This window comes from Schistocerca piceifrons, chromosome 3 (genome assembly GCF_021461385.2).
Source record: "Schistocerca piceifrons isolate TAMUIC-IGC-003096 chromosome 3, iqSchPice1.1, whole genome shotgun sequence".
Lineage (NCBI taxonomy): Eukaryota > Metazoa > Arthropoda > Insecta > Orthoptera > Acrididae > Schistocerca > Schistocerca piceifrons.
This window is the reverse complement of record NC_060140.1, coordinates 894,346,198-894,360,124: the sequence shown is the minus strand read 5'-3', so window position 1 is coordinate 894,360,124 and position 13,927 is coordinate 894,346,198. Positions and strand designations below refer to the sequence as shown.

General features: G+C 41.2%; 1 protein-coding gene across 4 annotated transcripts in view; it reads right to left on the bottom strand.

Moving 5' to 3' along the window:
- The window catches only part of LOC124788334 (zinc finger protein OZF-like), a 64,087-nt gene that overhangs the window by 19,700 nt on the left and 30,460 nt on the right, over positions 1–13,927 (bottom strand). For all 4 annotated transcript variants that reach the window (XM_047255588.1, XM_047255586.1, XM_047255587.1 and 1 more), the window contains one exon: positions 12,326–13,903. In XM_047255588.1, coding sequence (XP_047111544.1) covers positions 12,326–13,024 — 699 coding nt within the window. In that variant the 5' untranslated portion in view covers positions 13,025–13,903. The remainder of the gene's footprint in view (positions 1–12,325; positions 13,904–13,927) is intronic.

The following is a 13,927-nucleotide window of genomic DNA, read 5'->3' as shown; positions in this document are numbered from 1 at the left end:
AATCATGTGGTTCTGAGGCGAATAACTCGTCAAGTCATGTTCAGAGCACATTTTCATCCAGAAAGGAACTTCCTTGAAAGTTATTCAATAGAGAGCAGAAAAGGTGGAAATGGGAGGGCATAAGAACAGATGAATACAGTGGGTGTGGAATGACTTCCTAACCCAACTCCTGTGTGGAGTTCTTTGTGAGTCTAGCAGAATGCAGGTGGATGTAATTGTAGAGTAAAATCACTTCGTGCAATCTTCCTGGTTGGTGTTTATTGGAATGTGTCTGCAAGATGTCTCAGTTGTTGACAATAAATGTCAGCAACGATGGTTACATCTTGGGAAAGCAATTTGTAATGCCCCACCTCGTTGCTGTTCCACCACATGCATAACATGGTCTTTTGCGGATGTGTGCAAGTCTTGGTACAGGGAGGTGCTGCTTTGTTTGGGCTCAATTATTCCTTTCTTTTCCTTAAGACTATATTTATTGTCACCAGTACTGGTGCAGGATAGGAATGCTCAGGGTTGTTCACAAGCCAACTGATAATGAGTAAGCACAGATGCACATACGGCCATTTGCTGATTTTTGGAATTTTGACTTTGAGCATGCAGTACCATACACTTAATTTTTTAAACTTTCCCATTGCACGCAAATGTTGCGCAAAGGTGGAATAATCACAGTTCATCAAATTTGCCAGTTTTCAAGTTCACAGCTGAGGATCATTGTGTATTAATGTGTTTAAATGATCTTCATCAATCCTACGAACTTGGAGAGTCACTGATGTCAAAAGGATCCTCCTTAAAATAAGAAAACTATTTTCTAGCCATGTTCTTTTCTATGGCATTATCCCCATACACAGCACAAATGTTTCTGGCTATGTCCACTGCTGTCACCCCTCTACTGAACTCAGAGAGAAGAATGAGTCAGAAATGTTCTGATTTCTTCACTTGGCATTCCATTTTCTAGCATCCAAAGCTCCACCCACTGTCCCAAATGACAGAAAGACAATATGTAAACTCAAACAGCAACAATGAATTATTAATAAAAAATGACAACTGATACGTAAACCCATAGCAACCGGAATACCAACATGCAAAACAAAAACGCAATAAACTTAAGCACCAACCTAATATTTATAATTAAAATACACAGCAAATAACACAGCAAAAAGAAAAGCACAAAAACTGAAACTGAAGGAAAGGATTTGATGATTTTATGACTGGTCCAGAACTAACACACTGTCTCAAAGAAAATCGTGTACATCCACTAGAACAGACAACTACAGTATGTGATCACGATTTGGATACTTTTCCTGAAAATTAATGAAAACAAAAAAATAATTTTTTAACTCAAATATTGGCTAAAAAAGTTAAAACTACAATATTTTTGGTAAATGAACAATGGATATCTCAATGGATGTGACTAGGAAATTATCTACAACACCAAAATAATTAAATTAAATTATTGATGTAAATGAGCTTAGTAAAGAATCAAATGCTGAAGCTGCGGCTGCATCATTTTCAAGCTGAGAAATTATAGTTGTGTTTATATTTGATGAAGATGTGTCCACAGGAAGTCTTGGAAAACAGATAATCTTACACCTCAAGATTAAACAGTACAGAGTGTTTCTATATGGGACAATATGTTCAAAAGCAGAACTGTACACATTTACTTAAAATCTCTACAGTTTTGTTGTACAAATGAAAAACTATCAGGCAGACTGCATGTCAATATAATTTGTAATTTTCATTTAACGGAATGCAATTTAATAAAATTAAACCACTGAACAAGGAGGGCTGTGGTTTTGAACTGCCTTAAATAATAATGTAGTAATTAGCTCCATAAATGAACATTTTCTTCATAATGGGTACCACAGCCATAAGTTTGTTGAATGAAGGCATCTTCCCTCTTCGGTTGTAATACTTCTCACACCTCTTCTCATTTAGTGAATTACTTTGTACATCTGATTCTATACTCTGTGTACAACTATGAAGTGCATGGCACAGGGTACATCCCACTGTACCAGTTATTATGGCTTTTTTTTTTTGTTTCATTCATATACAGAGCATGGGAAAAATGTTTAAATGCCTCTGTGCATGCTGTAATTAATCTAATCTTATCCTCATGATCCTTATGAGAGCGATATGTTGGGGGGTTGTACTATCTTTCTACAGTCATCATTTAAAGCCGGTTCTTAAAACTTTGCTAATAGACTTTCTTGGGATAGTTTACGTCTGTCTCCAAGTGTCTGCTAATTCAATTCCTTCAGTATTTCTGTGACAGTTTCCCATGGATTAAACAAACATGTGACCATTTGTGCTGCCCTTCTCTGTATAATGTTAAATATCCTGTGCCAGTCCTATTTGGTATGGGCCCCACACACTTGAGCAGTATTCTAGGATGAGTAACACATATGATTTTTAAGCTGTCTCCTTTAATACTGATTGTATTTCCCTAGTATTCTACTAATAAACGAGAGTCTGCTACCTGCTTGGCCCACAACTGAGCCCATTTGATCATTCCATTTCGTGCCCCTACAAGGTGTTACACCAAGATATTAATATTAGTTCATAGATTCCAACTGTGACTCACTAATATTATATTTATGTTTTGTTTTGTGAAGTGCACAGTTTTACATTTTTGAACATTTAAAGCAAGTTGCCAATCACTGCATCACTTTAAAATCTTATCAAAGTCTGGCTGAATATTTGTACAGTTTCGTTCAGGTTCAGGTTGTATTTTGTTGTAGGTAACTATATCATTTGCAAAAAATCTGAGGTTACTATTAATGTTGTCTGCAAGATCGTTAATGTATAATGTGAAAGGATGCAACATGTTTCCTTGGGGTACACCTGTAGTTACTTCTACATCTGTCAAGCACTCACTACCCAAGATAAAATGCTGTGTCCTCCCTGTCAAGAAATCATCAATCCAGTCACATATTTTGTCTGATACACCACATGGTCATACATTTGATAATAAGCATCATCAGTGTGATACCGAGTCAAATGCTTTTTGGAAATCAAGGAATACTGCATCTATCTGACTGCCTTGATTCATGGCTTTTAGGATGTCATGTGATGAAAGATGTATGTTTTTGACATCAAAGCTGGTTGGCATGAAGGAGGTCATTCTGTTTGAGATACATCAATATGTTTCAGTTCAGGCTATGTTCTAAGATTCAACAACAAATAGATGTCAAGGATATTGGTAGTTTTGTGGATCACTTCTGCTACCTTTCTCGTACACAGGTGTGATCTGTGCTTTCTTCCAACTACTGGGCACAGTTTTTGTTGCTTACTGTTAACAGGGGGGTTAACTCAGTTACAAACTGGGTACAGAACCTGATAGGAGTTCCATCAGGCCCTGAGGCTTTTCAGTTTTAACAGTCTCAGCTGTTTCTTAACACAACTAACACTAATCTCTCTTTCACTCATGGATGGTCCCTCCCTCTATGAACTGTTCTAATGCATACATATCTATCCAGTGCATGGTCAACTATTCTTTTAAACTTGAACCATAGTTCATCTACAGGCTCCTGTCCTGAGCTAAGAGTTTCAAGTTCCTCATTAAGGTATGACACTATTGTTTCTCTGTCTAGTTTGCTGAACATATAAATCTTTCTGCTTGTTTTAGTTGTCCTTTGCATTTTGGTAGTCAATGTGGCCACTGATACCATTTTCAATGTGGACTTCCTCAAAGAGATCAAGTCTGTTTGTTCTCATTAGATCTAATGTATTTCCATCATAAGTGGAATTCTGAACTGTGTTTCAGGTAATTTTCTGAGAAGGCATTTAGTAACATTTCACAGCATGTCTCATCACGCCCACCACCAATGAAACTATCTAAACCAATTGTTGGAGGTTTAAAGTCTCCCCCAATGATTACAGTATCATTAGGGAACTTATATACACATGAATTAGGGCTGTCTTTTAAGTTTTCAATTACATCAGGAGGAGAATCTGATGGTCAATAGATGGACCTTATTATAATTTTTTGCCCAATCCTATTACAATTTTTTGCCCAATTCTATTATAAATTTTTTGCCCACCTTTGATACTGAGTCTCACCCAAAGAATCTAACAACTTCTATCTTTCAGTTTAAGAATCCATTTTTAGTGTTTACCCAGTGCAAGGTGCCATACACATGAAAATAACAGTAGCACAAATAATGTTAGCACATCATGTAAATTTTCTGTATTTTCTTGTGTAAGACACATCCCTCTGACAAACTTGGAAACAGCCTTTCAAACTGAAACAAGTGTTGTAATTGACAAGAGATATAATGAATACTGAAAATCGTCACCCTCTACCACCAATGAACAGAAGCAAAACCAACTAACATCTATGTTAAACTTAATAGACTGTAACAAACTAATCAAACACAATATTAACTCATAAAAGGACTTGTGTGAATGCTAGTAAATTTTCATTCTTTTTGTGCACCTGTCAACTGCTCAACATTTCCACTACTCAGTGACTGGTCTCCAAAACAAAATTTCAGAAGAGCTAACTGAAATCTTTGAAGAAATATGGCATAGGTATTTAAAAAAATATTGTAAGCAAAACACCCACTCCAAACCAGAAATTCTGAAATACTGGTACAAACCAGTACTTAATAAAATAGAATTGTTATGCTCCTGTACTATGATAGATCACATCACAGGAAAGAAGATAAAGACAAATACACAATCATGAAAAAGCACTGCAAATATGCAACAAAAGCTAAGGCTAATGATGGATACATATTTAACTCTGAAAATAAATCTAAAGCCCTGCGGAAAGCCATAAAAAAGGTTACATTATCAAAAAAATCAGAGCATTCCAGTTTTTCCTGACACATGTCATACATACTTTGCTGATCTGTCTCAGAGACCAAGATTGCACATAATGTAAGCAAAGCAGAAACATTAACATTGAGACTACACAGCAAAATAACTGACAGTTTTAGATCAAGTTATATAACTCATAGACAAATAAGTGAAACAACAGCAGTAATTACTAAACTGAAGGTCACTATAACCTTCCAAATGTTGCCACTAAAAACTTAACAAAAATAATCAATGAAAGATTAACTGAGGTGTTCTAGAATGCTAAAAAATATTGATACTCAAACATGTTTATCAAGACAGTAAAATAGAATCACTGGATAAATTTCAGGCCATTTTGCCAGCCCCAAACAGCATCTAATGGCATACTGTATGCACCAACAGATGAGTCAATATTCAAGACACAACAACCTACTTTGTCCTGCATACTATGTCTTCAGATCTAATGTCTCTAACATGAGGAAAGTAGAGAGCCTTATAGCAAAAGTATAAGATTAAAAGTGACTTTACTAGACCTATGGAAATTCTTTGATACAGACTCTCCCAGTGTCCTAATCAGAAAAGTACGGTACTATGGAATAGAAGAGAATGCTTTCCTCCTGCTGCAGTCATTCCTGAGCAACAGTGAACATTTAGTATGTGTAAATAACCTAAAGCTATATTCTAACAGTGGAAACTCCAGGCTGACATGTTCAAAAACCATATACCTTATTTGTTACAGAAGGTGTCCCAGAAGGCTTTGTTCTACAACTCTCTCTGCCTACGGTACAGTAAATGTGAACAATCTGTCCTACACACTGCCTAGTAATAGAGTACTAGACGCTGATGACAAAGCACCAATGGCTCAAAGTATCAAACCAACAGTTAAAACAGAATGGTGCGGTAGCAATAGCAACAAATAGGATGTACTACCTAGTTTCTGGCTAGAGGTTCTGACTGAGAATAATGAATTATTAAGGAATAAAGAGATGATTCATCGAAAGGCAGAATTGCTGCGGCGTTTACAGATACACGAACAAAAGGTACAGAGCTTTGCTTTGCTAGCTTTCACAATGAAATTCCTTTCTAAAGCTGTAGGACACACACACACACACACACACACACACACACACACGCTTATCTCACTGAATTGTGCTAATTCAACTGCCAGCTCTTTCCTAGTCCTCGTTGAGTGTACTGGGGTGAGGTGGGTGTGCAGAGTATGGTGGGGTGAGGGATGGAGAGAGGTGGGAGGCAGGGTGGGGATTGGTGTGTGTGTACGGGGGATTGGGGGGGGGGGGGGGGAGGAGGGAGCGTCTAGCGGCTTATGGGAGAATGGGGAGCTGTCCATGGGCTAGCTAGGGGTGTATGTAGAAGGGAACAGGTGGTAGATGGCTGAACGCACGATTAACAGATTAGGGCATGAGATTGCACTGCACAACTAGCTGACATGTATTGGGTGGGTGTAATTTGAAAGGGATGGTGCGTACAAACACTCCCACCCCCACACCCACTCCCTCCCCCCCCCCCTCTCTCTGGGGTGGGTGCTGGGGAAACAGTGAGTTACCTTAGCTTTAGGCCAGGGAGTTTACAGGAGCGAAGTATGTGCCGTAAGAATAGCTCCCATATGCGCAGTTCAGAAAAATTGGTGGTGGTTGGGAAGATCCAGATGACACAGTTGGGGGCAGCAGCCACTGAAATCTTAAACGTTGTGCTCTGCTGCATGTTGTGCCACTGGGTGGTCCATGTTGTTTTTGGGAACAGTTTGATGGTGGCCATTCATTCTGGTTGACAGCTGGCTGATTGTCATACCAATGTAAACACTGTGCAGTGGTTGCAGCAGAGCTGGTATATAACATGGCTCCTTTCACAGGTGGCCCGGCCTCTGATCGGGTAGGATAAGCCTGTGATGGGATGGGAGTAGGAGATGCTGGGTCGGTGGATAGGGCAGATCTGGGTCTTCCACAATGGTATAACCCCTGTGGCAGGGCATTGGGATGAGAGTGGCATATGGGTGGACTAGGATGTTGTGGATGTTGGGTTTGCGGTGGAACACCACTTTCAGAGGGCATGGAAGTATCTTGTATAGGATGTCCCTCATTTCAGGGCATGACGATAGATAATCAAAGTCCTGATAAAGGACGCGGTTCAGTTGTTCCAGTCTCAAGTGGTATTGGGTGACAAGGTGGCAGTTCTTTGTGGTTGGTTCTGGGGATGGATTTGAGGATCAGGTGTGTATGGGGATATGGTATAGATCTGTTTTTGTATTAGGTTGGGGGCGGGGGGGGGTGGTGGTGGGGGTTGGTATCGCCTGTCTGCGTAGGCTTTTGTGAGGCGTTCAGCTTACTAGACGAGGGAGTTTTCATCACTGCAGATGGGTCTGCCACGGGTGACCAGGCTGCATAGGAGGGATTTTTTTGGTGTGGAAGAAGTGGCAGCTGTCAAAGTGCAGATACTTTTGATGACTGGTGGGTTTTGTGTAGACTGAGAGGCCAGGGAGGTTATAGGAGTGAAGGATATGCTGTGAGGATAGCTCCCATCTGTGCAGCTCAGAATGCTGGTGGTGGTTGGGAGGATCCAGATGGCATGGGTTGTGAAGCAGCCACTGAAATGTAGCATGATGAGGAATGAGAGTAAGGTTTCCTGGCCTTGGTTCCACATTATAAAGACGTCATCAATAAACCTGAACCAGACCAGGGGTTTGGGGTTTTGGGAGGCTAGGTATGTTCCTTCTAGGTGGGCCATGGAGAGATTGGCATAGGAGTGTCCCATGCAGGTGTCCATGGCTGTGCCATGAATTTGTTTGTATACCTTCCCTTCAAAGGTGAAGTACGTATGGGTTAGGGTGTAGTTCGTTAGGTGTACGAGGAATGAAGTCATGGGTTTGGAGTCTGCTTGGGAGAGGTAGTATTCAATTGCGGCAAGGCCATGAGCCTCAGGGATGTTAGTGCATAAGGAGGTTGCATTTACAGTGATGAGTAGGGACCCAGGAGGTAAGGATGTGGGGATGGTGGAAAGCTGGTGCAGGAAGTGGTTAGTATTTTTAATGTGGTAAGCTAGGTTTTGGACAATTGGATGCAGATGTTCGTCAACAAGGGCCGAGATTCTTTCAGTGGGGCACTATAACCAGCCACAATGAGGCACCCAGGATTGTTAGTTTTGTGGATTTTGGGGAACATGTAGAAGGTGGGTGTGCAGGCTGTTGTTGGGGTGAGCAGGTAAATGGATTCTGAGGAGAAGTTCTGGGAAGGTCCTACAGATTTCAGCAGAGATTGAAGGCTATGTTGGACTTCTGGGATGGAGTCGCTTTGGCAGAGCTTGTAGGTGGAGGTGTCGGACAGCTGGCAGAGGTCCTCCTGTCCAATCCTAATACTGGACCCTGCCTGTCCCAATTCGTACCACCATCCAGCCGTGACCCTCCCACACTTCACCTAACTATCCCCCGGTCACCTTCTAGGATTTCCTAACTTCCAACCTGGCCACACCATCCTCCCTCAGGTCCCTCCCTAAGAACATGTCTTTCAGCAGAAGAAAGGACTGCCCTACACAACCTAAAAACGGATCCTCATCTGATCATTCTCCCGGCACACAAAGGTTTCTACAACTGTTGTGATGAACCAGAGTGAGTAGGGGGGGGGAGGGCCTCCCCCAGCTGTCCAACACCTCTACCTACAAGCTCTGATAAAGTGACCCCATCCCAGACGTCCAACATAATCTCCAACCCTGCTAAAATCCTTAGGCTTTTCCAGAACCTCTCCCCTGAATCCATTTCCCTGATCACCACTACAACAGCCCACACAATCACTTTCTACACCCTCCCCAAAGTCCAACAACCTAAAAATCCTTGGCACCCCATTAGGGCTGGTTACAGTGTCCCCACCAAAAGAATCTCAGCCCTTGTTGATCAACATCTGCAACCAATGGTCCAAAACCTAGCCTATTAAAGATACCAACCACTTCCTGCACTAGCTCTCCACCATCTCCACGCCCTTACCTTCCAGGTCTCTACTTGTCAGTTTAGATGAAAGCTACACATACACCAACATTGCTCATGACCATGGCCTTGCCGCAACTGAACATTACCTCTCCCAACACCCTGCCCAACACCATGCAGACTCAAAATCCCCCTTCATTCCCCATACAACTAACCAACTACATCCTAACCCATAACTACTTTGAAGGAAATGTATGCAAACAAATTCGTGGCATAGCCATGGGCACCTGCATGGGACACTCCTATGCCAATCTCTTCATGGGCTACCTAGAGAAAACATTCCTAGCCTCCCAAAAAACCAGACTCCTGGTCTGGTTCAGGTTTATTGATGACATATTTTTAATGGGGACCCAAGACAGGGACACCTTATCCTAATTCCCCCACAATCTCTAACACCACCTCCTCCATCCACTTCACTTGGTCCTCCTCCAACCATCATGCCACCTTCCTAGATGTTGATCTCCTCCTCTCAGATGGCTCCATCCACAGCTCAGTCCACATCAAACCCACCAATCACGGAAAGTATCTGCACTTTGACAGCTGCCACCAATTCCACACCTAAAAATCCCTCCCATACAGCCTGGCCAACTGTGGCAGACTCATCTGCAGTGATATGAACTCCTTCACCCAGTATGCTGAAGGCCTCACAAAGGTCTTCGGAGACAGGCAATAACCACCATATCTAGCACAAAAACAGATCTCCCGTGCCATATACTCACACGCATCTGATCCTCACATCCATCCCAAGAACAAATGAGAAAGAAGTATCCCACTTTCACCCAACACCACCCAGGACTAGAACGACTGAACCACGTCGTTCATCAGGGTTTTGATTATCTATCATCATGCCCTGAAATGCCACCCAATATGTGTCAGCTAGTTGTGTGTTGCAGTCTCACGACCTAATCTGTGAAATCGCATGCGCAGCTGTCTGCCACCTGCCCCCTCTATGTGCACCCCTAGCGAATCCACAGACAGCTCCCCACTCTCCCTTGAGCCACTAGATGCTTCTCCCCCAACCCCCTCGCTGCCTCCCGCCTCTCTCTATCCCTCACCCCACCCCACCCCACCCCATCCTGCACCCCATCACACCCTATTACACTCACTGTGGGCCAGAAAAGAGCTGGCAGTTGGATACGATGTAGGGAGACAAGTGCGCGCGCGTGTGTGTGTGTGTGTGTGTGTGTGTGTGTGTGTGTGTGTGTGTGTGTGTGTGTTCTTAAATAATTTGTTAGTTTCAGGCTAAAGTATTACGTCTAAACAGTGTAACGGAAAATTTAAAATTTCATTCTTACACCACCATAGCAGGGTTGGAACAGAGTAAGATGTTAGTGCTGCCTTTTGGAGCATGCAGGGTTTTGGTGGGGACAGACAATGATAGGTGCTGAATCAGAAGGCTGTGCTGAGGAAAATGGGGGAGGGGGAGGAGAGAGGGATGCAAAAGGGAGAGGAGAGAAGTGGAAAGGACTATGCAGGTGCATTGGCAGGTTAAAACGCATGTGTAAGGCTGGAGTGAGAGCAGGGAAGGGGATAGGGAGGCGAAGGATAGGGACTAGCGAAGGGTGAGGCCAGGGAGATTATGGGAATGAAGGGTATGTAGTAGGGAGAGCTCCCTCCTGTGCAATTAAGAAAAGATGATGTTGGTGGGAAGAATCAAGATGCCACAGACTATGAAGCAGTCACTGAAGTCGAGCACGTCATGTTGGACAGCATGCTCACAACTAGGTTGTCCAGCTCTTCTCTCTTGGCCACAGATTTGCAGTGGCCATCATCATGAATAGACAGCTTGTTAGTGGTCAAGCCAACATAAAATGGAGCACAGTGGTTGCAGCTAAGTTGATAGATCACAAGACTACTTTCATATGTTGTCCTGCCTCATGTGGGGTAGGAGATATCTGTGACAGGACTGTAGTAGTTGGCAGTGGGAGGATGGGGCTGATCTTGTATCTAAGCCTATTGAAAGGTGAGAGCCATGTGGCACAGGGTTGGGAGCAGGGGTGAATAGGGACAGACAATATTATTGTTTAGGTTGGGTGGGAGGCACAACAGCACTATGGGAGGAGTGAGGAGTATAGTAGGGAGGATACTTCTAATTTCAGAACACAACAAGAGGTAGCCAGATCCCTGGCAGAGAACATGATTCAGTTGCTCAGTCCTGGGTGGTATAGAATCGAAAGAGGAAAGCTCCTTTATTGGCACAGAAAGCTATGTGGGGGATGATAGTTGACAGGGAAGGCAAGGAACAGGAGATCTCCTTCATAATATCTAGCAGTCTTTTTTCAATTTGCTTGTCTGGCACTCAACATCTCCTCTCTATGGTGAATAGCAATTTAATGCTTTCAAATTGTGTTTATTCCATTCTGGATTTTCCATTGTTTGATTTTACCTCATAAGTTTTCTACTGCTGTAGAAACAAAGGTCTCCTGATACAGAGTGAATACCCACACTTTTACTGAACATTAACAAACAATAGAATACTAAAATTTCAATATTTATTAGTTTAAAATCACCCACTACTTCCAAAATAAATACTTTGCACATTATACTGACCATTCTAATGCCATAATTGAGGAAGGGGCCTTTGACTGAAACATTTTAAAAATTTAACAATGGAATATCCAGGATTGAATAATGACAATATTATGAAAAGGATAGATTGTTACTCACCACATAGCAGAGATGTTGAGTTGTAGTCAGACACAACAAAAAAGACTACTAAACACGTAAGCTTTCAGCCAGAAGTAGTTCTCCTGAAATAGACAACATACGTGCACACACACACACACACACACACACACACACACACACACACTGACACAAATGCACCTCACACATAACATGACCACTGTCTTTGGCTGCTGACCGGACTGTATAAAGACTTCATAAAAATGAGACTTAAAACTTTATAAAAATTTCATATTCATATCTTGAAGTTCCTCTTCTTTGAACAGAGCATCAAAATAACACCTTTTAGAAATTTCTGGTGAAAGACGTTCTTCCTCACTGCAGAAGTAATTTTTCAAAGAAAAAAAAAACATTAATTCAACATTTGTACAGCATTAATCACTCATTAACAGGACATCTTTTGTTATTTCTGTAATGATAATTCCATTAAGAGCAAATATGGCAAGATAAGTTTCAGTGTACTGTTACTTCCACAACTAGAAACCCTACAATTATCACTCAGTATTTGAAAATGTGCCAATGACAACACATTTATAATTGTGACAATTTTTGCTGCCATGTTTAAATGTGCATTATTTCTAACCATTTCAGAAACCAAAGCAAAAGAATAGAAAATAAAGTGACAACAATTTCACAGATATGTATCTGTTAATTTGCTTCCAACTGGTAAACAGCCTTTTTTAACTCAATTTCATTACTTTGGGCTGTTGTTTTCTTTAAAATTTCTTCAAATTTAACACTAAAGTACTAAAATAAAAAGAGAGGGAACAGTAATTCCCACAAAAGTAACTATTTTCACAACTTACTATTTGTAAACTGGCCATAAATATATTTCATTGAAGAGAAACTAACCTTTAAATGAGAGGCTTGTGTGAATGCCATTCCACATGTCTTACAGCTGAATGGCTTTTCACTCATGTGGATACGTAAATGCTGGACAATATGACCTTTCAACTCTTTTCCACAGATGTCACAACGGAAAGCACGGATTCCACTGTGGATACAAGCAACATGTTTCATGAGACTATCACGCCGAACAAATGATTTACCACAAATTTCACATGTCTGATCACGTGTCCCATCGTGTCGTTTCAGATGCATACTGAGATTCTTCTGGGAGGCAAATTGCCTTGGGCAACGTGTGCAATGGTATGGTTTATCACCTGTATGGGTTATGGTATGTTGCAGCAGCTGGCCCCCACGAGCAAAGCGGCGTGGACACTGTGGACAGGCATATGGTCGCTCACCAGTGTGTGTACGCAGATGCAGCCTTAAGCGTTCCTTGATGGGAAATGTCCGTCCACAGTGGTGGCAAGTAAATGGTTCAGGATATGTATGTTTGGCCACAATATGGTTCTTCAAACCACCACCCTGTGCAAACCGTGCACCACAGTCTGCACACTCATAAGGTCTCTCTCCTGTGTGAGTTCTCAAATGCTTTGTTAAATCACCTGCTGCTGCGAAGTTCTTTCTGCAATACTGGCATTTGTGATTCTTGTTACGTTTCTTGCCTTTTTCTTTCTTCATGTTCATCTTAATCAATTTACCCATGACAATTCAAAATCTTAAACTGCACAAAAATTATAACAAGCAACTGCTGGCAGAGTGTCTTGTATTATGGCTTACAGAGAAGATTACACAGTAATCAAGAAAAATGTCACAAAAAGAATGCAGATTGCCAGTTTAATGCTATTCTCAGTTTTTCAGTGTGGCAATAGAATAAAAATTTTCCTCTCAGATTATTTTTAGGAACAATATGGCTACTTGTGCCTGTGCAGCTTGTCACATTTTATTGCTCTGGTGGGTATTGAATATACAATTGTAACTTTTACAACACACACATCGACTGCCAAGCAGGAAGTACAAGAATAGTACGCTATGCGTGCAGTTTTGTACCTGCACATATAACTGACACATTTAAAGCACTTGTCTGATATCACTGAAATTCTTAATTTCTAAACTCATTGGTGTTTGGTACTGGCACATTTGGTTTAGCTTTACACCTCTAAGGAGGAGATGATATGGCATAAAAATAGCAAAAGCTTTGTATAAATAACATTTAAAAGTAAAAATTCAGTACAGAATTAAAATAAACTGTGTTCTTTGGCTAATATGACAAGCATCTGTTCTTCAAAATTGTAAATTCAAACAAGTAAATTACAACATAGTTAATCTGATACATTCAACATGACTAGTTTCTTAAAGTATGATACAAAATAAGGCACTAGATAAATCTTTCTAAAATGTGAGCTATGCTACATTTGGCAAGATAATGGTATCAGTAAACTTCATTTCTACATTATTAAATTAAACCAGTTGCCCCATAACTATAAGTAGTTCTGCCTTGGCACCTTCTCTTTCTTAAGAAACATTTTTGGCTCATTCTTCACACCTCAGGTGCTTTATGGAGAAACAATCTATAAACAGCACCTGTAACAAACCACCAAGCATCAG